This window comes from Melozone crissalis, unplaced genomic scaffold (genome assembly GCF_028551555.1).
Source record: "Melozone crissalis strain CALT ecotype California unplaced genomic scaffold, PUWL_Pcris_2 ptg000016l_1, whole genome shotgun sequence".
Lineage (NCBI taxonomy): Eukaryota > Metazoa > Chordata > Aves > Passeriformes > Passerellidae > Melozone > Melozone crissalis.
Window position 1 is genome coordinate 30215695 of NW_026535794.1, and position 22374 is coordinate 30238068.

At 40.7% G+C, this 22374-nt stretch overlaps 1 protein-coding gene across 1 annotated transcript; it reads left to right on the top strand.

The window, feature by feature from the left end:
- Window positions 1-4513: 4513 nt before the first annotated feature.
- Window positions 4514-20392, top strand: TSPAN13 (tetraspanin 13). The gene is made up of 6 exons (XM_054274320.1): window positions 4514-4621; window positions 16072-16239; window positions 17296-17376; window positions 18207-18320; window positions 18650-18760; window positions 19935-20392. Exons 1-6 carry the CDS (start codon window positions 4559-4561, stop codon window positions 20007-20009), a joined length of 612 nt encoding a protein of 203 aa, XP_054130295.1. The 5' UTR covers window positions 4514-4558; the 3' UTR covers window positions 20010-20392.
- The last annotated feature ends 1982 nt before the right edge of the window (window positions 20393-22374 follow it).

Below are 22374 nucleotides of genomic sequence, written 5' to 3' on the forward strand. Positions count from 1 at the left end.
CTGTATGCCAGGCTCGCCTCTCCACCGTGTCTGGCTCGTAATGATCATTGACAAGCACCACAACACCTTGTGTGTCAACCTGTAAGACAGCAGAGATCCCTGCAACAGCTATGCCTACTCACGCTGCTCCTCACTGCCTGGTGCCAGAAAGGGCTTCTTCAAGGCTGCTGATGGAATGGCACAAGTGTAGTAGCACTGCTGGGAACTGGTTTTGTTCCAGGAAGCAGGGAGAATTTCATGACTGCAAGCAAACACCACAGCACAGCCAATTCATTACTAACACCTCAGGAAATAACTGGGGTATGTCCACAGGACATTTGCGTTGAATTTGAGAAAAAATAATCTTGATTGTTATAGCAGATAACATTTTAAATGTATGTTTAATTGATTCCATATGTTCAGTCATAGGTTACAGCTAAGGTGACTAACTGACATGACTCAATAACTGAGGCAGTTCAGGTGACTGAGATGACTCAGATTTTCCTGCCCAGTGACACAAGAAATGACTGGACACTGGAAATTCTACATCCACAGAGAAAAACGGGTGATGATAAGCAGCATTTTACTCCACAGCCATTTTTGACAGATTCTATGGTCATGACCAAACTTCAGGCATGCATGACTGGCACGGGAACATGCTTTAATGGTCAGCTGCCAAGGCAGGAAAAGCACTTTATTTATTCCAAGTAAAGCCAGCTGAAACCCTGTCTTGTTGTGCGTGTACACTATTCACCTCAAGACTAACATCTAAATATGTCAACTGTACACAATAAATATACTCCTGGAAACACCTGGCTTTCTTAAACCCTATTTTCCCCCTCCCTGATTTTGATGTGCATGAGAGACTTTATACAAATGAAGGGAAGAAAAATGACTTTACAAGACAAAGAGTGAAATGAAATACCTAAAATGCTGTCAACAACTTATTGAAAACCTGGGAAAAATAAAGTGATAAAAATCAATTTCTGCAAACAATGCTTCACTCACAACATTTAAGACACTCCATAATAGTAGAGAGTAACCAAAAAGGTCACACTGCCTTGATTTTAAGACAATAGCATACACTTTAGGAGTACTTTGTATATACTTGAGCCTTCTCTTCTCAAATTTGTGCCTCAGAAGTGGCACAGGCCTTTAGATTTCAGGCACATAATAGGTGTGCCTGTTAGAAATAGAAACCAGCAGTACCACATGATCCACAGCCTACAGACACAGAATAGATTTGGGTATAGGCTGAGTTTTCATTTAGTGTGTTACAGTAAAAGGCTTCATGCAGCAATCCTCCAGAAAACAATCCAGCTGATGTGAGTTTACTGGGAAATGAAGAGTAAACCAACCACCCAAACAACTTCAGTTTAAGCTTTTTGGACTAGTAAGAAGTGTACCAGCATTGAGCCTCAGTAATTCAGTTGTTTCCACTCCCCTCTCCCTTTGCAGAAGCATTTACTGTTTGTACTGTCTTGTAAGTGCACGTCAGCAGCATTGCAAGTGCCCAGTGTAGTCTCTCCCCACTGCATTTTCCCATGAAAGAAAAACTAATCCACGCTGTTTGTAGCTCCTCCTGCTGCCAGCACTGCCATTGAAACACACCATAGAAGGGCAGGAGAACAAAGACTGTGCAAGGAAGCGGAGAATAAGCACCAGAAAGACAAAATAGTGAGGAAAGAAAAGGAAAAGGCAAATTCTGCTCTTGGTTATGTCAGACAGCTCAAGATTTGTGTAACAGATGGGAGTGCAGAATTTATCCCCTGTAAAGACAAGGGCAGAGAAGACAAATACCTAGAATCCTCACTTGGACCAGGTACTTAAACAAGCTTCAAAAATATCAAAGTGTTGCTATCTATATTTTCCCAACAAAAAATGACAGATTTCCCTCCAACTGCAGGAGAGTCTTTTCACAGCTAGCAAGTCATAATTAGCCATTTAAGAGAATTGAGCCAATTTAGTTCTAGCCAGAATACAAGCTGAGTGCTGAAGCCTGATGTGAAATGGGAGCACAGACACACTGCTGACCACCATCAGAAATTACAGACATCAGCACAGCCAGCTACTGTATCACCAGGAGTGTTATTTTAAATCCAAACCATATTAGTCCAAGTTTGTACTATAGCCTGTGAACAAAATTGGAAGAGGGATGGAGGAAGGACCCCTGCTACATTTGTCATAGATCTATTTAAGAGATTTATTTTATCTCTTAATTGGAGCCTTTGAGTGCTTACATCAGCTGAACTGTGCCCCAGAGTCTATGGTCAGAGGTGGGTATGAACACGTTGCATCACACATGGTTAGATGCCTACCTGAACACGAAGCAGGGAACATGCAAAAGTTCCTCCCACCCATGACAGGCTGCAGGAGCTGGGTCCTTTAAAAAGAAACACCTGCATTAATTAAGAAAGTGGAGGCACAGCTTTTAATAATTAATAGTGTAAGAGATCTTCTAAAATTAAGAGCAGTGGATGATGGTACTGAATAATTCAGCACTATAACCAAAGCAACAATGGCACAGTAACTTTAGATGTTAGCATTTGCAACAAAATCCAACAAAAACATTTGATATGCTGATGGCTGCTTGTGTTCAGGAAAGGGCATACATCCAAAATACACTTTTCTATCACGTGGACAATTTCTGAAACCAGTCTTTACTGGTTGGTAAAGCTGCTAGTAAAGTTACACTGTAACAAGTGATTTTTACACTGGGTTTATGCTCTGCCAGAGTTGGGCCCAAAGGATCAGAAGCATGGCCCAGTAATCCAGTAGCTCCAGTCAGTAAATATGCATCCCCAATAGGCCAAATTAGCCACAACATTAAGTCAGTTTAATTATCAGAGAAAAAAAATCTCCACAGATTTTTAACGCTTCCTGTCACTTCACAAAGCTTCAGCAGGGATGTCAAGTTTAGAACCAAAGAAAGATAAAGCTCCAGCAGCTGTTGAGCATTCAGGTTTAATTTGTGGTCACAAATATTGCAGAATTTGAATTTGATGTCCATCTAGCAGCTGAAAGGTAGATCTATATGAATAGAAAAGCAACAAGTCTTTGTTACTGCATGAGAAAAAAAATGCGTATCGTATTTAATTGGAGAAGTCTAGCAAAATACCAAAGAGCATATAAAAAAAGATGTTTAAAACTCAAAATAAAAGATCTGAGCAATAGACTAGGAAAGACAAAGTGTGCTGCTGTTCAATGTCTCACTGCTGGCAAGGATTATTTGCCTGCTGGGGCTTCCTTAGCAGATGAAGGGCAGCCAAATTACAGAAAAAACCCCCACTTTTGGAATTTCGTCCCTGAACTGTTTTGATGACAAGTTCCTACTAAGAATTGCCGTGAATTCATCAGAAAGTAGATGCAGCTTCCTTTGCTTACTAGGAACTGACCATCACAAGTTCTGTGGCACCAAAACCTGATAAAGTAAAACTGCTGTGCCATGTACCCTTATGGACATCCCAAGGGAGGAACAAGATGTCCTTGTCTCTTTGTAAAGCCCAGCAAAAAAGACAAGAAGCTATGTTGGACACTAATCCTGCAACACATGTCCACACTGGAAGAGCTGGCAGATATCAGATCTGTTGTATTTATTATAAAGCAGGCTGCAGCCCACAAGGACTGTGAAGACAGGATTTTGGGTGGCTGGAGTGAACCAGGACACCATTGAAGCCAAGCACCAACATTTAACAAAATCTAGCTACTGAATAACAGGAAAATATCAGTACAGGTGGAAGGCTTTGTAAAGTAGAATGAACGTAATTGAAAATATTTAACCCTCAAACTAAGGAAATATACAAGTATGTAAGGAGGTGCAGTAGAAAGATGACTTAGTAAAAATAACTAAATAGATAAATAGAATATGTTAAAACAGAAATAAGATGACAGCAGCAGTGCTGACTTGACGGTTGGACTTGATGGCCCTTTCCAGCCTTGATGATTTTATGAAATGCTGGCAGAACTACCAGCACTCCGAACACTTTCACGGTCTGTACAGGTAAATCCCCGCATGTTTTCCTTGGCATCACACAGGCCATGGACTATAGGGGCGCGCCGCCACCGGCGAGGCGCCGCCGCTCGTGAGGGGAACAGGACGGGGCCGCGGCGGCTCCGGCGGGCGGGGGCCAGGCCCGGGCTCCTGCCGTCACAGCAGCGGGAAACGGGGAACGGGGACCGGGGCTGGTGTCGTCACAGCCACGGGGAATGGGGCTGGTGTCGTCACAGCAACGGGGAACGGGGCTGATGTCGTCACAACAAGGGGGAACAGGGATAGGGGAGCGGGACTCGTGTAGTCACATCACGGGCTACGAGAACAGAGGACCGGGGCCGCTGTCGTCACGGGAACGGGGCCCAGGGACGGAGCAACGGGCCCCGCCCGCGCGGCGCGAGCCGCCGGATAGCGGGTGACGGCGCCGACGTCACAGCCCTCATTTGCATACATTTACCTTTGCGCCCCGCGGCGGCCAATCAGCGGGCGCCGCTCACCTGCTGCGGCCGCACCCGCGCGCGGCCGGGGGCGGGGCCGCGGCCTCCTGGCGGAGCGGCGGCCGCGCGGGGCGGCGGTGGCGGCGGAGCGATGGCGTGTGGGGGCTTCGCCTGCTCCAAGAACTGCCTGTGCATCCTCAACCTGCTCTACACGGTGCGTGCCCGCCGCGCTGCGCTCGGGGCCCGCCCGCCGCCGCGGGCTCTGCCTCGTCCCGCCGCTCCTGCCGCCAGCTCGGCTGGGCTGGGCTGGGCTAGAGAGGGGAGGTGGCGCGGCGGGGCTCGCTGCGCTTCTGCCGGCGGGATGTGGCCGGGGGGGTCCGCGCTGCGGCCGCTGGGCGGTCGCGGCTTCCGGCTCGGGAGGATGGGCTGGGAGGGGTGAGGAGGTGACAGCAGCGGTTAGGCCGGGCTTTGTCACCGCGCGGACGTGGCTGCTCGGGATCAAAATCCAGTGAGGCCCGGGAGCGCTGCCCGCCCGGGGCGGCCGCGGCGGCGGCTGGCTCGTCTCCTGCGGGGAGCGGCCCCGGGGCCCGGCCCGCCGGTGCTGCCCTTTTTGTCCGGCTGCGAAGGGCGCCGCACCAATCCAGGCGTGAAGCAGGGAAGGGTTTGTTCTGTTGTTTCTCAGCCAAGCATCAGCGCCCAAAGGAGTGCAGTTGGGTCAGTGACGAGGGCCCGGCACCCCCGGTGTTCCTGGGATAAACCAGGGAGTCACCAAGTCGGGCTGCCTGCGGTGCGGGAAAGATACGTGAGGAGGGGGAGAAGTAGGATGTTAAAGTGAAATAAATGACTTTGCTGGGGAGCTGCAGGCAGGTGCCTGGTTCTGTTCCAGAGTGTTGGAGGGCCTGTTTTCAACAGACAAGAAAAAATCTCCAATTGTGGTGTAGCTACAGGATTTTTTTTCCTCGATATCTATTTTTAAAGGGCTCAGAAATAACACGAAACGGGAGTAAGGGTAATGGCTTCCTCTCACAGCATCTGGAGAGGTAGAATGTCCTCTAATGTTTCAAGTTTAACAACTGTGCTTGGGGATGACTTTGAGCAGACTGAAATTGGGGTCACCCAGTGCTTTTGGACAGTGTATCTGTGCTTTTCCAAAAGCAATGCCCGATCTGGGCTGAGAACAAGACTAGAGAACAAGCAGGTCAACACTGTTCATCAGAACAAACAGTACCTGGCAGTAACTGGACCTGATGGAGCGCAAAGGAATGTGCTGAATCCAGAGTTGGTTGATGTTCTTGGGTGTGCAAGGTGACCCAACCTTGCAGAAGACAAACCTTTATGTAGGAAGAGGCTGCATAATTACTTGGCCTCCATCCTTGGAGGAGCTTGAGGAGTGAAATACGTCCCCGAAAAAGTCTGGAGCACGCTAAGGCAGCCCAGCCTACCCACTGTGAAAGTTAGCTTGGATCCCTGTGATGCCTCCTGTTGTTGGGCTACACTTAGTCAGAACAGAGGGGAGCAGATAGATGTTTGATATCTGTAGTTGAAGGTAAGTTTAATGGATGTAGAGTGTCACAATTGAACTAAGTTAGAATCATAAAATAGCCAAGGTTGAAAGGGTCCCCAGAAGATCATTGTGGTCAACTTTTCCTGAGATTTTCCTGTGCCAGGAGGTGGTTTATGGGTGCATTATCCCATCCCAATTTTGCTTTTCAGTTAATGCAACACTTCTTTTGTTATTACTGCTATTATTTCTTGTGTGACAAAAGAGTGAGAGAAATCTGGATCATTCTCAGAGGGATGCTGTAATTGGTCAATTAGTAAGTAATTGACCAAATGAAATTACAAGTAATACTGTAATGTCATGTGGACAGCAGGTGTTTTTTTCTGATGACTGCATCATTAATTCTACAGTCATATAGCCATATATTAATCAGGTGTAATGAGCCTGGTAGGTCTTTTGGGCATATCTGGCCATAGCAAGGGTGGGTTGAACTTTTGGACTTCTGTAGTTCTGTCTGTGGTACCTGTACAGTGTATTTACCACTTTAATCTCTGCTGTGATGAATGCTTGAGTAGACTTTACTTTGTGGGTGTCACTTTGTCTTCTGTCACTTGACCTATACAAAACATCTGTTTTTGCTGAAGGGAAGGAATGACGTCTTTAAATCATAGTTACAAGAATGTCCAGTTGTTATTGCTAGTATTGTTTATTAATAAAACAAGTTACAAGACTTAATGCTTTTAAATTCCTAGCTGGGCAAATTACGCTTAAAGTGCTTACTTGGCGTGGTACAGTTATAAATTGTGTGGGCTTCTCTGTTCCTTGGTTAGACAGAAACCTGAAATAAAGGGTTGAAGCAGCAACCCTTTGAATGATGGACTTATTTTTTCCCAGCTGGAAAAAAAATACAGAAGACAATCAGAGCAATAACAGAATGATTGTCTCTTTGAAATAGTGTTGATTTGCTAATAAATGGTGAGAAGGGAGTAGTGGTGGTAAGAAGGGATAGGTGACACTTCTTGGATGTTTTTGTAGCCAGCACTGATGTGTCTGTATGACATGAATTAACCTTTAAAACTGTATATTGGAGGTTTCAATTTACATTCTGCCTTTCATTAAAACACTCTAGATAAAATATTATATTGGAGCTTAACTTATTTTTAATTTTTTTAGTACTGCTTTTTTTTTTTGTAGTAGTAGTAGTATGCCAAGAAAAATATATATGTCCTGGCAGTAATAAATCAGTTACTGGTTTAAGGCAAGAAACCAGAAACCCACTAACCTAACTGCTCACTTGATCTCCTTTCAGATGTTACTTTGCCAATGACTTTTGGTTCTTCTCCTGACTAAGTTAGGGTCCTTAGGCCCTGATTCTATTTTTCAGTCAATTTTATATGAGTAATTCTGGCATCTATGCTGAGTCTTGCTGACTTCAGTATGGTTCCTTATGGGTAGAGGAAGTGTAGGAAAAAATAATTGAGACTATTTATTGACTCGGAGTACATGATGATATGTATTGTCAGAATAAAACCCTACATGAAGAACTGAATACAAAATACTGATTTTGGGTATCTGGCCTATTTAGTTTTCATTCAGTCAGTCATATTTTAGTTTTTATTCAGTCAGTCATATTTACGTTTCCCATCAAATGGCAGGTCTATACAAACTGTTTAAAGTGCCTGTCCACAGAATTAATCCAAATTCAGGGATATGTTTGTAGCTTAAAACTTAAGCTTCCGAGGAAGTCTTCAATGTTTGTGTCGAAGTGCAAACAGTCAGTATCTTTGTTCGTATCTGATTTTCAGAGAGGAAAGGGAAGTTCCTAACTAGTGGTGAAAGGCTGAAGTGGTAGGTGAGCCACAAGATAAATATTCAAATAAAAAAGCAGTACTTACAGTTCATTTGGGTGATGTGGGCTGATTTTGTCACCCAAGCACCTACTTAATTATTGCTGCAGCAGGAAACATGAAATGTTTGTTGGCAGTATGTAAGCATCTCACATTTTGATGAGCAGGCTTTATGTTTTCTTACACTTAGAACAGCCATTTGATTTCAATTAAACCATACAGTACCTTTTCCATTAGAAGGGTGTATTTTTAGTAGCACAAAGCTTATTCAATAAAAGCATCCACATTTACTTGTAACACTAGAAAGTACCATATCAAAATAATTCACTTTTTATATTATGTCATTCTCTGAACCTCTTTTTTAATTGCCTATTAAGTGGTTTTTGCATCCATTTTCAAAGCATTGTGTTTGAAAGAGTTTTTGGGCTTGTTTGTTTTGTTTTTCCTATCACTGTCTCTTGTTCTCTGGGTGCTTTAATTATTGAAGTTGCATTTGGGCTTTCTGCCCTCTTTATCAAACTTGGTTTCCCTGTATTATGGAAATAGCAAAGATAAGTATAGAAATTTCAGATTTGGACAGTGTGTGCTTGGTATCATAGAATGATTTGGGTTGGAAGGGACCTTCAAAATCTTGATCGTCGAACCCATCTGCCGTGGACGGGGACACCTACCACTAGACCAGGTTGTTCAAAGCCCCATCCAACATGGCCTTGAAGATTTTAAGAGGGTTTTTAATTACTAAGGTATTTTATAATAATGTTTGTCTTGCTTTCAGAGTTCCTGATGCAGAGAAATCAGGATCATCTTCCATGCAAATCTGTCTGCTTCATCTTTTTGCTGCATAGGGAAACTTAGTGTCCGAGGCAGGGTGAACATCTGGATTTTCCTCAGGAAAGGGAATGTGTCTTTGTGTTCTCTGATATTTCCTGACTGCTGTAGTGGCTACACAGAGCCAGGTACAAGCAGACAGGAGTTAGAGAAGCACAGTTCATGCCTCAGGTGACAATTTCTTTCACATTTATTAGTGAACCTGCAGTCTCTGAGTGCAGCTCCATTTTGGTTTGTCCTAAGCTTGTTTTCAGCTGTAAGGTAAATAGGATAAAATACCCACTGCTTGCTGTGTCTGACAGGCTCTGGTCAGCATTTAGGTGTGCAGCATCCAGAGTTTGCCCCAGCACCAGCCTGTTCTGTGCTGGTTTCCCTCACTGTCATGCCTGGATGCTCAGCAAATGGGACCGGTTGCCTTGGGGCCATTTCTGTTGTTCTCAAGAGCATTTTGAAGATGGCAGTACAAGCTGGGCTGTCTTGTCTTGACATGTAAGTAAAAGTGCTGCAGAAGCTGCCAAGTATTGGTCAAGGAAGCTAATGTTGGTCATGTCAGTCTTGTGGCCTCTTTGTTTTCATTGGCATTTTGGGAAGGTTTCTATGCTCACGCTTGAGAACACACAAGAATACAGCAAAAGTACAGACAGATATTTAAAGATGTTTTTCCAGGGCTTGGAAAGGCCCTGGGCTATGCTGTGTGTCAGTTTATAGCCAAAGTGACAGAGGTCTGTGGTGGTGTGTCAGAATCTAGATGTATGCTGGGTCCATAGACAGCCAGGAGAGGGTTTTGGTTTTCCATTGTACTTTGCAGAGTGTGCAGTGGCATGAGGAGCTAAGAAGGCAGCCTGTCCTTAGGGAAAGCGGAGAATGACAGGGCACAGAGGAGGAGGGTATATGGAACATGGTGTGTTCTGATACTGCTGGCCTTTTCAGCAATCCTGGTGGTGCAGGAGGGCTCTTTAAAACCAGCACAATTATTGAGAACCCCTTTGAGTGTCCTGCAGAAGCCTTGTAGCTTATATCATTATTTGTGGGGTTTTGTACTCCTGGTTTTGTGTTGAAGAAGATATTATTAGTGTGGAAGAAGGATCTGTGGGCTCACCTGGCTTTATGAAAACATTTTGTAACCTCTTAAACAATGAACAAACACACAAGTAAAAGTAAACATTTTAGAACATAATTGTTCCTGCTGCTCAGCAGAAAGCTTCCATTTCCAAAGACCAGAGGGTATTAAGCAGGAGTTAAATCTAACTGACATTTTAGTGTGTAAATAGTTTGTTACATGACCAATAAAGTGAATAACTGTTTACAAGGCCTGAAACTTAAAGAACAGGCTTTTGTGATAGGAGCCAGGAATGCTGCCTTTCACATAAATTGCTTGTTCCACACTACCTGTCTCAAGGCTGTTCAGTAATCAGACTGCTGATCACTCTTCATTTAAGTAAGTCTCATAAAGGTGGAGGATTTTGCTATCTGTTAGAAGTCCTTTGGAGATACCCAGAGCTTTCCTTTGCTCTCAGAAAAGCTGAAGTAGTACTGTAAAGAAATAAAATTGTTTACAGGTTGAGTAGCTTACAGCTGTGATAGAAACCAATTTAGCTTCATTTTAACTTGCTAAAGGTTTTGTTTACACCACTATGCACTGCCTGTTGTTTTAATGTGGTGTTTTTAAATTAAGTGCAAGGAATCAGAATTGTCTTCTAGATTCTCTGTGGCTGTGCAGAAATGGTTGGAAGGGGAGAGTAGTGGAAGCCTCTAGCTTAAGTATGTATGTTTGACATTTAAATTTTAAAGCACCCTTTAAAGTAGTAGAATATGAACTTGTATGTGGGGAGAGAGGTTAGGGAGGATGTATTTCATAATTTGTGTAATCTCTCTGGTTTTAGTTCCTGTTCCATATCCACTTTGACAGCTATTCTGTAAATATTTCCCTTGCTGATATGAGAATAAATGATATATAATCTCTTTACCTAGGAATGGTGAGCCAGTAGTTCGTAAAATTTAAATTCTGAAGTGTGGCTTTTACCATCTCCTGTTAGCACTGAGGTGGTAAGGAAGCAGGGGGAATACCAGCTTCTGCATATGACTTCCTTCCTAGCCAGCAGTCCAAGCTAGTTGAAATACCAAAAAGTTGCCAGTTAGTCAAGACAGCAGATTTGCTGATGGCTTGGTGTTGTAGGAAGGAGGAAGTGGTTTTAGCATTTGAATTGTTTCTCATGGCATTGTATAGAGAAATAGTTTGTCAGTATCTTTGTTTCTTTTTTGTAATGCAGACTATAAAATTGCACATAAGTACGGGAGGGGCACTTGTGGAAAGAAATATGTTTTTTCCAGTACAGGAAGGAGGGAAATGAGCAGCTGTGTGCATGGGAGAACTTGGATTTAAAGGAGAGAGAGAATTTGGAGATTTGTTAGGGAAACTCTTAGATTTGGAACAGCTCTGAAGTTCAAATGTGTGTGTGTATGTATGTATGTTAAATAAAGGGAAGTTGCCTAAACTGGAGTCTGATCTCTTCCACTGATCTTGAACTTCAGTCCTCCCTAAAGTTTTCCCTATACAGATACTGACGTTGGACTAATGTTTTGTCTACTGACAATATGCTTGAATTTTTTTTCTATTTGTTTTACTCCAAAGTAGAAATACTCTAATCTCATAGGGAAAACCACTGATCTTCACCTAGAATTTGTGCTACCTAAAGGTTTGTTCTGGTAAAGCATTTACTTAAATTTCAGAATTACTAGTTTATATATTGAATTGTGCTAAGCCTATATTTGTGTGTGTGCCTTTAAGTAAGGTAGCTAGGGTTTGAACTGGTAGAGAAGATAGTCCTTGGTCAGTGCTGAATCCACCTCTTATCTATCTGTTAAAACTTTGGTTTTTGGTTTGGAGAGAGTGGCATGGTCAAAGTGCTGGCTGTGGTGTGTGGCAGTGTTGGTTGGAAGGCATTTTTGGGGCTCATCAGTCCAGGCCCCTGATCAGGATTATGAGTAACAGTATACTGTCTGTGGCTTAGCCTGTGGAGTCTTGGACACACCTGAGAACAAAGATGATCCCCAAACCACCTTGCAGGTGTGTTTTCTCATGTCCGGTGAACCTCCCAAGCTGTTACTTACGATACCCAGAAGAGTTTGTTTCCATGTTTATGTGATGTGCCTTCAGCTTTAGTTAGTATGTGGTTAGCCCAGGCAGCCTCTGTCATACTAAAGAAACCCAGCTCCATCCCCTCTTCTCACACCTCTCATTAGCAAGGCTCCATGCTATTTTACTGACTCCTGCCAGGTTCTCAAATTCCTTTTCTGCCTGGGGGACTTGAAATAGAACACAGTATTTGAGCTACAGTCTCACCAGCATTGTGTTTCCTTTGATTGCACTCTTCTTGGTTTCCCTGTTTGCAGTGAGAGCTGACTCCTGGCTTGTGTTCAACCTGACAAACAATCTGATCTCCAGATCTGTCTCATTAAGGCTGTTCAACTGGTCTGATCCCAGGCTCCACTGGAGCACCCAGGAGCACAATTTTTTACTTTGTAAGGTTTCTGTGGTTGGCTTATTCCTCACGTTTTTCAGGGTATATCTGAGTTAAATCTCTTTTTGGAGAGTCAGCCACTCCTCCTTGTTTAGTATCATCCACATGTTCTCTGAAAATTAATTTTGTGTTATATTCAGGTTGTTGATGAAGATAGTGTGTGATATTGGCTCCAGCCTTTGCGGTGGTGCTTACCTGCTGCCAGCAGCATGCTGGGCCATCAGTTGCTGCTCTTCAAGTTCAGCACTCTGGCCTGTGGCTGTTCAGTCCTAGCAAGTCATTTCTCCAGCCTTCCTGTGGGCAATTGGATTAGCCCTAATCACTAAAAACTGGTCTGTGATTTCAGATATTTCTGGTAAATACATCAAGCAGATATTTTAAGTGTTACTAACCAAAGCTAGCTTTGTCTAAATAAATTCATATAGGTAAAATGACGTTTCACAGATAATTTAGTCTTCCAAGGATGGTACTGTTTACTTTGGGAGGCTTCTGCTGCTGTGAAATGTGGTCTCAGTTAAATATAATGTGACATTCAGAAGCTCTATAGAGAGTCCTTCCTCCTTCATTGAACAGAAATACTTGGCCTTTTTGCATGTAGGTAAAGCTTGTTGGTTTAGAATGTATGTGTTACTCATTTGAAGTGGTTAGGGCCACTGATTTTGTTTCAAGTACATTGTACTATAAAGCCATAGCAGCTTCAATTTTAGATATATTGCATTTAAATCCTTTCATCTCAAAATACTGGAATAATCACTGTTGAGTGGTTATTTCTAGTGGCTAAACAGTATGTAGCACTATGGGCCTTGCATTGTTTTACAGACTTTAAAAAACTCTTTTCAAAACAGCTATTTTTCCTTTTTGTAATAGTGTGCTTTTACTGTAGTTTTTTACATTATGGCGCTATAAAACTACATAGAGAAAGTTATTCCTCTCATTCAGATGGTCTGTGCCAAACCTGAATATGAAGGAACAACCACAATTTCATCTTTCAGTAAACATGTGGAGGAGACAGAAACTTAATACTAAATCAGTTTCTGGAGTGATTAGTAAATCTGTAGTCTCCATTTCAGTTTTGAAACAGTCAATTTTCCACAATTTCAAGTGGCAAGAAAGGAGTGGCCAGTAATGATTTTGATCCACATCAGATTTTGATGTGGATCAAAATCATTGATCTGCCTGCCTGGATGCAGCATTTTCTTATAGTTTGTCAGCCAGAGCCCAGTAGCATGGATCTGTGATCACACTGAATTTCCAGATGTTTTAAGGAATTGGACAATTCCTAACTTTGTCAAGGAAAATAGAGCCTTGGTATTATGGAGGTAACAGTTAAAAATGAGATTGATAGCTCTAAAACTTGAGCTCAATAATGGGTTTAAAATTCAGAGAGACTTCTTTTCCTCACTTGATCGAAAACCAGACCTTTTCTAGATTCAAAATGTGGCTGTTTCTACCAGAAAAGCTTTTTGTGCCAGGGTGTCAGGACAGTTCTGGTGTCATGCAGATAATTTTATGCATGCATCATCAGATTAATGTAAGATGAGATCAGTAATGGCATCAAGAAGCAACTGGTACCCTGCACTTCACAGACTGTGTTTATCCAGGAGGTCTTAGAGACACAGATTTTGTCTCTTGTTTTGATTTCAGTATTTTAAGAATGAACTAATTTCATCTAATGCTTTTGGACCTGTTATGAACTGAGCAAAGAGCTGAGCAAACACGTATTTTGGTATCCTGGAGGCAGATTGGTGAAAGGTCAGACAGAAAAGTATCAGTGAAAACTATTAGAAACAAAGTTTTATCTGCTCTTCTTTGTGAAATGAGCTTTGTCATTGCTTGTGAGATTTGTTTTTTAAAGACCTATGTAGTGGAAGTGTGAGTTCAGTATTGAGGAGCTGATGCAGAGCATGGGATGTCAGACAGCACTTTTTGATTGGAAATTGGGTTGTGGGGTTTCTTTAGTTACTTGCTTCTGGTACTTACATGGAAGAATCAGTCTTTCCAGTGGAATGAGACAGTGAAAAAAGTAAGTGGCCATAGATCAGAAAAGGTAGGTCTTGCAATAAACTGTTTGATTGGCCAGGCTAATTTTTAATATACTGGTATCAGGAAATTTATAGCCTTGTGCAGCATGGATTCAGAAAATTTGTCTGTGTAAGAGCCAAGGTGTTTTATTTTAGTTTTTTCTTCAGTCCTCTCTGTAATTTTGATTCATGACACCTTGGCCTGTTATTTTGGTTTTAAATAAATGTGGTAATTTAGGCTTTTTGTTTAAGAGAAACAAAGACAAATGTGAAATCATGCTAAACTCTGCTGGTACTGAACAATTCCTTTGAATTTTATATTGGCTTTTTTATCTTTATGTGTTAAGAGAGAAGTGTAGGTATGACAAATACCCTGCTTTTGTTCTTGCAGGCTCTTGAATTTTTTGTATGGATTACTGGCTTTTGGTAAAAAGTTTTTTGAGATATATTCCTGTGTGAACACAAAAAAAATTCCACCTGCTGTGTTTAGATCTTGATGAGCATCTCTAGTTGTTTTAGTAGCTTTCTTGATGTTATCTTAGATTTCCATGTTTCAAAAGCTGCATTACTTAGGTAGTTCTCTAAAATGTACTTAAATGGAAGAAATATACAGATGTATTTGGCATTAATACCAACAAGAATTCCCAGATGTAGGGTAAGTGTACTAAAGTGATAAGTTGGAAATTATCAAATTACCTTTTTTTTTTTTTTAAATTCTTCCTGCCTCTGGGTAAGCAGTAAAATGTGCTTTATGAGAATGTGCCCTGTTTGAATGGAAATGGTGAGCAAGTGTAAGTGCTTGTTCTATACCTTTTGTTAAGCGAAGCCAAGTAGTTGAACTAGACTAAGTGCCTACTCTTTTATATTGTTGGTTTGGATTTTTTTTTAATAGCTATAAAGCTGAGTATTTTTTTGTGAGATCAGAGTTTTGGAAAGTTAAAACTTGCATGTTGAATTAATGTCATTTAACAGAGAATGTAATGAGCAATATTACACATAGGTCTGTTTCAAACCAGAGAGTCTTGGGCATCTTGTGCCTTGCACATCTGGATTGGCTTTGTCTGCTGCTTCCCTCCTGCTGGACTTCATTGCAGATTTCCCTGCAGCTTTTCATGTTGGAATTTCTTTTTTCTTGGGGTTGTGTTTTTTTGGTGTGGAAACAGGAAAGGCTGGAGCTTCCTGCCCATATAAACAATAAATCTCGGTGAAGTAACTGGGACAGATTCCTACCTTCCTTCCCTGAATACCATGTTTAAAAGGAAGGAAACAGCATAAGTGTTTTGGGTATTAAAATAGGATTCACTTATTAGTAGAGCTATTTTCTTGAAAAAATATGTCGAGGAGACAGGATACCTTTATTGTTTTAGTACTGTATAAAGTCCTTGCAATTCAGATCTGAAATGTGTTTTTTGTGACCATGTTAACTATTGTGTTACATTATCAAGTATGTAGAAACTTCTTTAATGAATTAATACAGCTGATTAGAGTAAGTTTTGGCAAAGTGCCCTTTTTTACACATTCAGAGCTGTATAGCTGTATATTCTATTTTCTTTAAATATACTGCCACAGTTCAACAAAAGATCCGAAATTTTGCTTCTGAATTAAAGCTGATGATTTTTAGCTTATTTGTCAGTTATATTATGATCTACAGTTTAGTGTCTCTAGTCAGTCACTGATAGTACAACATGGCTTGACTTACAGGTGATTTGAGTTGTAACAGTTCCACATTGACAGTGTGGAAGAATATGAATGCCTTAAAACATCTGGAACTGAAATTACTTATACAATTATGTGGAGGATTGGTTTGTTTAGGGTTGTGTTTCCTCTCTTTGCACTAGCAAGAAAAATTGTACCTTTTTAAAAACAACTTAAATGCAAAAAAATTACCTGTGTGTGGGAGCCTATTTTTATATGCAGTCTAACTTTGTGTTTTCTCTTCCCTCCAGCTGGTGAGCCTGCTGCTGATTGGAATTGCAGCATGGGGAATTGGCTTTGGCCTCATCTCTAGTTTCAGAGTCGTTGGAGTGGTAATCGCAGTAGGAGTCTTCCTCTTCTTTATTGCCTTAGTTGGATTGATCGGTGCAGTGAAACATCATCAAGTATTGCTATTCTTTGTATCCTTCTGATGCACTGCGGTGTTTGATGACAGCGTGGTTCGAGCTGTGTAAACAACGTCCTGTGTCAGCTGAGACTGCTGGGGGAGGGGCTTCAGAAACAGAACAGAAATTCACAATCTTGCTTTGGACTGCTTTTGCAGTCTAAATTAGACTTCCTTCCCATTTAACTTTATTTTAGTTTCCTTTTTTTCCGTTCTATTGTTTGTGCTCTGAAGATAGAAGTATTCACATCTCTTTTTATAAATAAGGCTCTTTTAATTCTTTGAGAGCTGCTTATGGTAGCTCACTGTGTCACAGGTGCCTCTTATTGGGTGCTCAGCCCTACATGGGGCTAAAGTAGGTGAACTATTAATGTTTAACTTTAGTGGTCTGTGAATAAGAACTGACCTCCACTTTACAAACAGCTCAATTGTGTGAAGTATGTGCCTCTGAAAACAGCAGCCACATTTTGAAAGTACTCCCTGACTTTCAAAACATGATCTTTTGTGTCAAAGTTTATTCTTTTTGTTTTATACCATCTTCAGATGCAGTAGTCCAAAATTGTGTGAGGCTGTGTTCCAAGAGCAACTCTTATCTTTTTTTGTTTTTAATCTACACTAAAGTTTTTTTTGGTAATTAATTACAGGACTTTGTCATTGAAAAAAAAGCAACCTGAATATGCAATACTCCCCCAAATATCTTCTCTACTGCTTTATTTAAGTGAAGTATAATGAAATTACATGAGTCCCTAAAGCTGGAGCAGATGGCTGGCGATCTTGCTCTCAAGCTCCTTTTATTGACCTCTCTGCTCAAGTTTTCTTGCTGGGCAAGAAACACCTAACAAGGAAATACCACCAATGTATAGTGGTAGCCAAAAGAGATAATACATGATGATTGGGTTTTGGGAACATTGTTTAGGTCATCTTTTCCACATGGAGTCAGAATTTGCATCCACAGTTCTTTTGTTTTTGAGGACTTACTGTTACCCGGTGAAATAAGGAATACCATTAGGTGCATATGTTATAAAAGCAAAATTAATTTGGGAGTGTATCCTTAACTATTGATTGTTTCCAGTACATGATTATTCTTCTGCTAGTCTTTATTGTCCAGTTTTCTGTCTCCTGTGCCTGTTTGGCACTAAATGAGGAACAGCAGGTAAGAAAAGTTTCCTGCCTTCTCAGTTAATCCATAGCATAACACTAAAAATATTTATGTACACAGGCACATGTATTTGTATGTAGTCCTCCATAAAATGGGGAGAGCATATTTTAAGAAAATCAGCATTGTCCTGTTTATTAAAGAGTGGACCTTGGTCAGTGTTTGGCTCTGGTAGCTAGAAAAGAATACATTTGGGTCCTAAAATTACTTTTTAAAAAAAATTTAATTTGTTTTTAAGCTTCCTTTCTAGGTTTATTGTCACAGGTGTAGCAGCATGATGTCTTGATTATATCTCGTGTTTAGCAATTTCAGATAAACTGATGAAATCTTATCTGAAATATACAGTAATCAGGGTTGAATTGTTCGTGTGTAACTGGAAAAGTCATAACTACATTAGGCAGTTACATGTGAAAGTAAAAGAGTTTTCCATGTGGTATGGAGACCAGTTCTTAGTGCATAAAAGGTGGGTAAGGGCACAGTGACTAAACAATAGGTTTCTGCATGTGAGGGTGCTTTTTGTGTGTAGCCTGGGCAGTCCCAGCTAGATTAGTCACATTTCCCTTTACTAGTGATCTTGTTGGGTTTAGCAAAAACAAAGGAAGGAAAGGAATTATACCCATGAATGTGCTGCTCTTAGGTGCTGTTCTTTCTTTAGCTACACAGCCTCTTTGGACACTCCAGTTGTTTTTAATATATTTATATTCTCCTGTTAAGCATCAAGATCTGAAGGCTTTAGTTAGGGCATTATCAACTAGATTTTGTATGTGGGCTTGCAATGTAAAACAGTTAAAAAATTAATGTAATATGTATTTGCTTATGGCTTCTAGAGTGAACTTCTAGAGGTGGGATGGAGTAACACCAACAGCGCAAGAACAGATATCGAGAGAAATCTGAATTGTTGTGGATTCAGAGTTTTTTATCCCAATGAAACCTGCGCCGCTGTAAGTTCTTCAAGTGGGAAAAACCATAACTTATTCACACTGTGTTTGTTCAAAAATGTTTCCATAGTTACAGCAAGCAGCATTTTAACAGGTGTGTAATGTAGTTGTTACAGTGACACTAAGCTCTTAACTTACTGGAAAGACAGTTTCAGGGCACCCTGCAAAGTTTGTACTCCACTGTCATTTATTTATACACTTGAGCTCTTGAAGTCTTTTAAAACTGCTGTAATTTTGTCCATGGGTAGCAGTCTCTTCTAGAACAAACTAGATGCTTTCAAACAACAAAGTGTCATCAGCAAATGGAAAGCAATTCTCTGTATCTGTTGCAGGATTGTCTTAGAAATCTCCACTGTAGACCATGTGCACCAATAATGGAAGAATATGCTGGAATGGTGCTGAGATATGTTGGTGGAATAGGACTCTTCTTCAGCTTCACAGAGGTGAGTGAGTGGTTGGAAAATTGAGTGCTTTTCCCCCAGTTTTAATGCTTTGCTTTGTGAAACACATTTTTAGGGGGTTTATTACAGGAAACCTCGGTGCAGTCTCAGGAATCAGATAATTAATTAGGCCCAATTTTTCAAAGCTAGGCCTTGATGACAGACCTGTGTCTGTCAGAAGGAAGGCTTTTCTTGCAGCTTTGTTATTTAGACAACAAACCTCAGCATTAAAATGTGGTGCTGTAAAGTTCAAGCTTTTCAGAAACTTGGCTGTTCAAGTCTACCATTCTCCATCAGTATTAAAAGAGTGCTGTTGTTTTACCTTGTTCCCTTTTCTTCCCATCTATTCCCCACTCTAGCACTCATTAGGTCTTTGAGGACTTTTTTTTGGTGCCACCTGTAGAGCAAAGATAGAGTTGCAAAAGAGTGAACTGTATTTTAACCAGTATGTTAAAATTAAGAAGGTCTTTTGGCTCTTTGCTGTAGTACCATGATGATGCATAATTTGCTTTATTGATTGGAGCATAAAAATCCTCAGAGTAGGCCTTTTCTAATCCCAGAGAAGAGCATGTGAAAATGCTCTTCTTGCTGCTTAGTGCACTTTTGAGAAGGTTGGTGAATAAGACAACAAGAAGAGAGATACAGCAACTTGAACAGTATCACACTGATCTCAGCCATCTCGGCTAAAAATGTGAAGGTGCTGGGGGGAATGACAAGATTTGAAAATGCACAAGAATAGCTGTATAGTTAAGTGGTAATGGTAAAATGAAACAGTTCAGAGGGTTTTTTTATCATTATATTAAAAGCAGCTTTATGAGTATTTATGATTTGGGAAGGGGGAAGAATAATTTAACTTATGTTATAAAAACAATGGGAAATTTTTTATTGCATTGTGAATATGAATTTGGCTTTTGTTGTTCATAGTTTCGTGGGTTTTGTTTTGTTTTTCTCTCTCTTGCTAGGGTATGATTTTTCTTAGAGAGAGAGGATGCATTCTTTTTTCTAATTAAGAAAGATGGAGTGTGGTTGTACAATTTTAGCAACAGTAAAATATCCTAAACTTGTATCCTACACTGAAAATTCTTTGTCACGATTTTATGTTTAAAACAAATTTTGTAAAACTAGAAGATGAGATGGAAACTCTCTGCTTAATAATATCTTCGTTTTTTATTTTCAGATTCTGGGAGTTTGGCTGACTTACAGATACAGGAACCAAAAGGATCCCCGTGCAAACCCTAGTGCATTTATTTGATGAGTTTATAAAGGACTAAATCTTCTCTCTGCACCATCTACTTAAAAATACTGATTCTCCATAGTTTGGTATTTCTCCATAATAGGTATTCTACATGTACTCAAAATAAAACACAAGTCCTGTAAGAAATGTGTAGTTTTCATATTTAATTTCTACTATTTTTCTTCCAAGAATCTCTATCTTAAAGTAGATGGGTGCATTCAGTAGCTGGGCAGAGTTGAACTGCTGATTAAGACTTTGTTAATTGTTATGGTAAACTCTGTACAATGAGTTTTATAGCACTACTGGGTTATCTGCTGTAAAAAACCCCCTAGAGGTATTTTCTGCTGTATTCATTGATTACAGAAATTCACATGACTTCTCATTAAAATGATCAAAATTTATGGTGGATGGTTGGGTATGATTTACTTAGGTTTTAGGATGTATTCTAGTAAACTTTTTTGTCTCCCACTTTCCTGTTAAGGTAAAAATAGAAGCTAGAGATGTTATTTTCTATAGTGCACAAAAGTGTATGTTAATGACTACTGTAGTCTTCACCCTTCCCCTTTCCTGATTGTTTTGGTTTTCTGGTAGCTTTAGAATTTTGTTGAGAATAAAAACGATGTTAATGAATATTGTCATTATCTGAAGAAAACCAGGAGAATGTAATCTGCAGCTGATTAACTTGAAACTTTTTTTCCCTTGACAATGAATGAGGTTTGGTATTTGCACAATCAGTGTCTGTCATCTCTGATATAAGAAACTTGATGTCTGGAAAGTTGTTGTACAGCTATTTTTTTTTAGATGGTGTTAAGTCATTGTTGTAATAACTCAGCAGTGTATAGTTCTGTGTCATCCAGATAACAGTCTTGATTTCATGAGAGATTGAATGACATGTAAAAAAAAACAAGAAAGAAAAACGGCAACAAAACCAAAAATGCTTTCCAGTAGTTTCTTTTCTGAAAACAAAGAATTCAAGTTAGAATGGTATGTTACTCATGTAGAAAGTGTTGTCTGAGCTGAAGGGAAGCGTGGTCCCTCTTGCTGCCTTTGAAAAAAGTGGTGCATCAGCTGAAACAGCAGACATCTAAACACCCAAGGTGCACAGTGTCCCATTGGTTTCTAACCACACTGAATTGCAGATCTGCACTGCACCTTTTCTTCATTCATTCTTCACTCAGTTGCTGCTGCTGTCAGGGTAGGCAGTTGCTGTAGCCTGAAAGACAAATCTACAGGCAGAAAAGGGGAAGAGTATTAAGGCCCTCTGCCAAAGAATACAGCACCTGAGCAAGGTGGAGAGGAAATCTGGAGGCAGACAGAAGTAGATTCTCATACAGTCGGTCGCCCTTTACTGGAGAAATCCCTGCTTACTCCTGCAGAGGAGGCAAAAAGAAGTTGAAACACATGCCCATCAAAGCACTTTCAAACTTTCATGAGCTGAGTGCTTCTGAAAGAGGAATTATCTTGAGGTTTTGAAGGGGGAGAGCAGAAACTGAAAGCAGAGGGATGTCAAGAACTTGCTATAGAACTGCTCCTCTTCAGATGTGGCTGAATTTTCAGCATCTGTGGTCAGCACCTTCTCCTGGAACTGCTCTGGGAGCTGCTACTGTGCATACCCAGCAGCTGTGTCTGGCTCAGACACAGACCTGGAGATCCAGGGTAAAGCCCACTCGTGTGCTGAAACACCTTAAGAGCCTTCAGGCCTGCTGAAGTCTCACAAAATGTACACAGTGCTTTTCTTCTCCCGATTGCTGTTCTGTTGCCCTCAGTTTCTCTCTAGCCATTCCCAAAATGTGTAAGAGGAGAGTGATGATCTCATGGCTGCCTTTAGGAGCAGTTAATTTCCTGGTCTACACAGGCTCTGTGTTTTGCGCATTACATTAATAAATCCAAGGAATTGTCATATGGAGAGGGTTAATGAAGCTTAAAATAATATCACATTGCTGCTTCAATTTTGACTTTTTTCCTAATTGTTTTTGTAGTGCTTAGTTTTGGGTGGATCTGGTTTCATAAATGTGGTAGATTATACTGGAGTGTAAACGTGCACCAATGCAAAAATACTGAAAATCTACCACTTCCAAAACTCTCATGTTCTCATAATGTGAATTTGTTTTAGTAGTCAGAAGATAGATCAGTAGATAGTATGGAATGAATTAAAAGTTTTTCTATTGTATTAAAAATACATTGTCTCTTTGGGATTGTGGTTGAACAAACCCATCCAGCCACACAAACCTTGAAATCCCCAATCAGAGGTGTGATTTTGCTTTCCAAACCTGATCCTGAAGGGGGATAGTAAAACACAATGAGTCTGACTTTGTTTTTGGAAGGTGAAGAGTGTTGCCTCTCAGAGAAAGTCTGACTCGTTTGAGTATCCAAGAAATGCCAT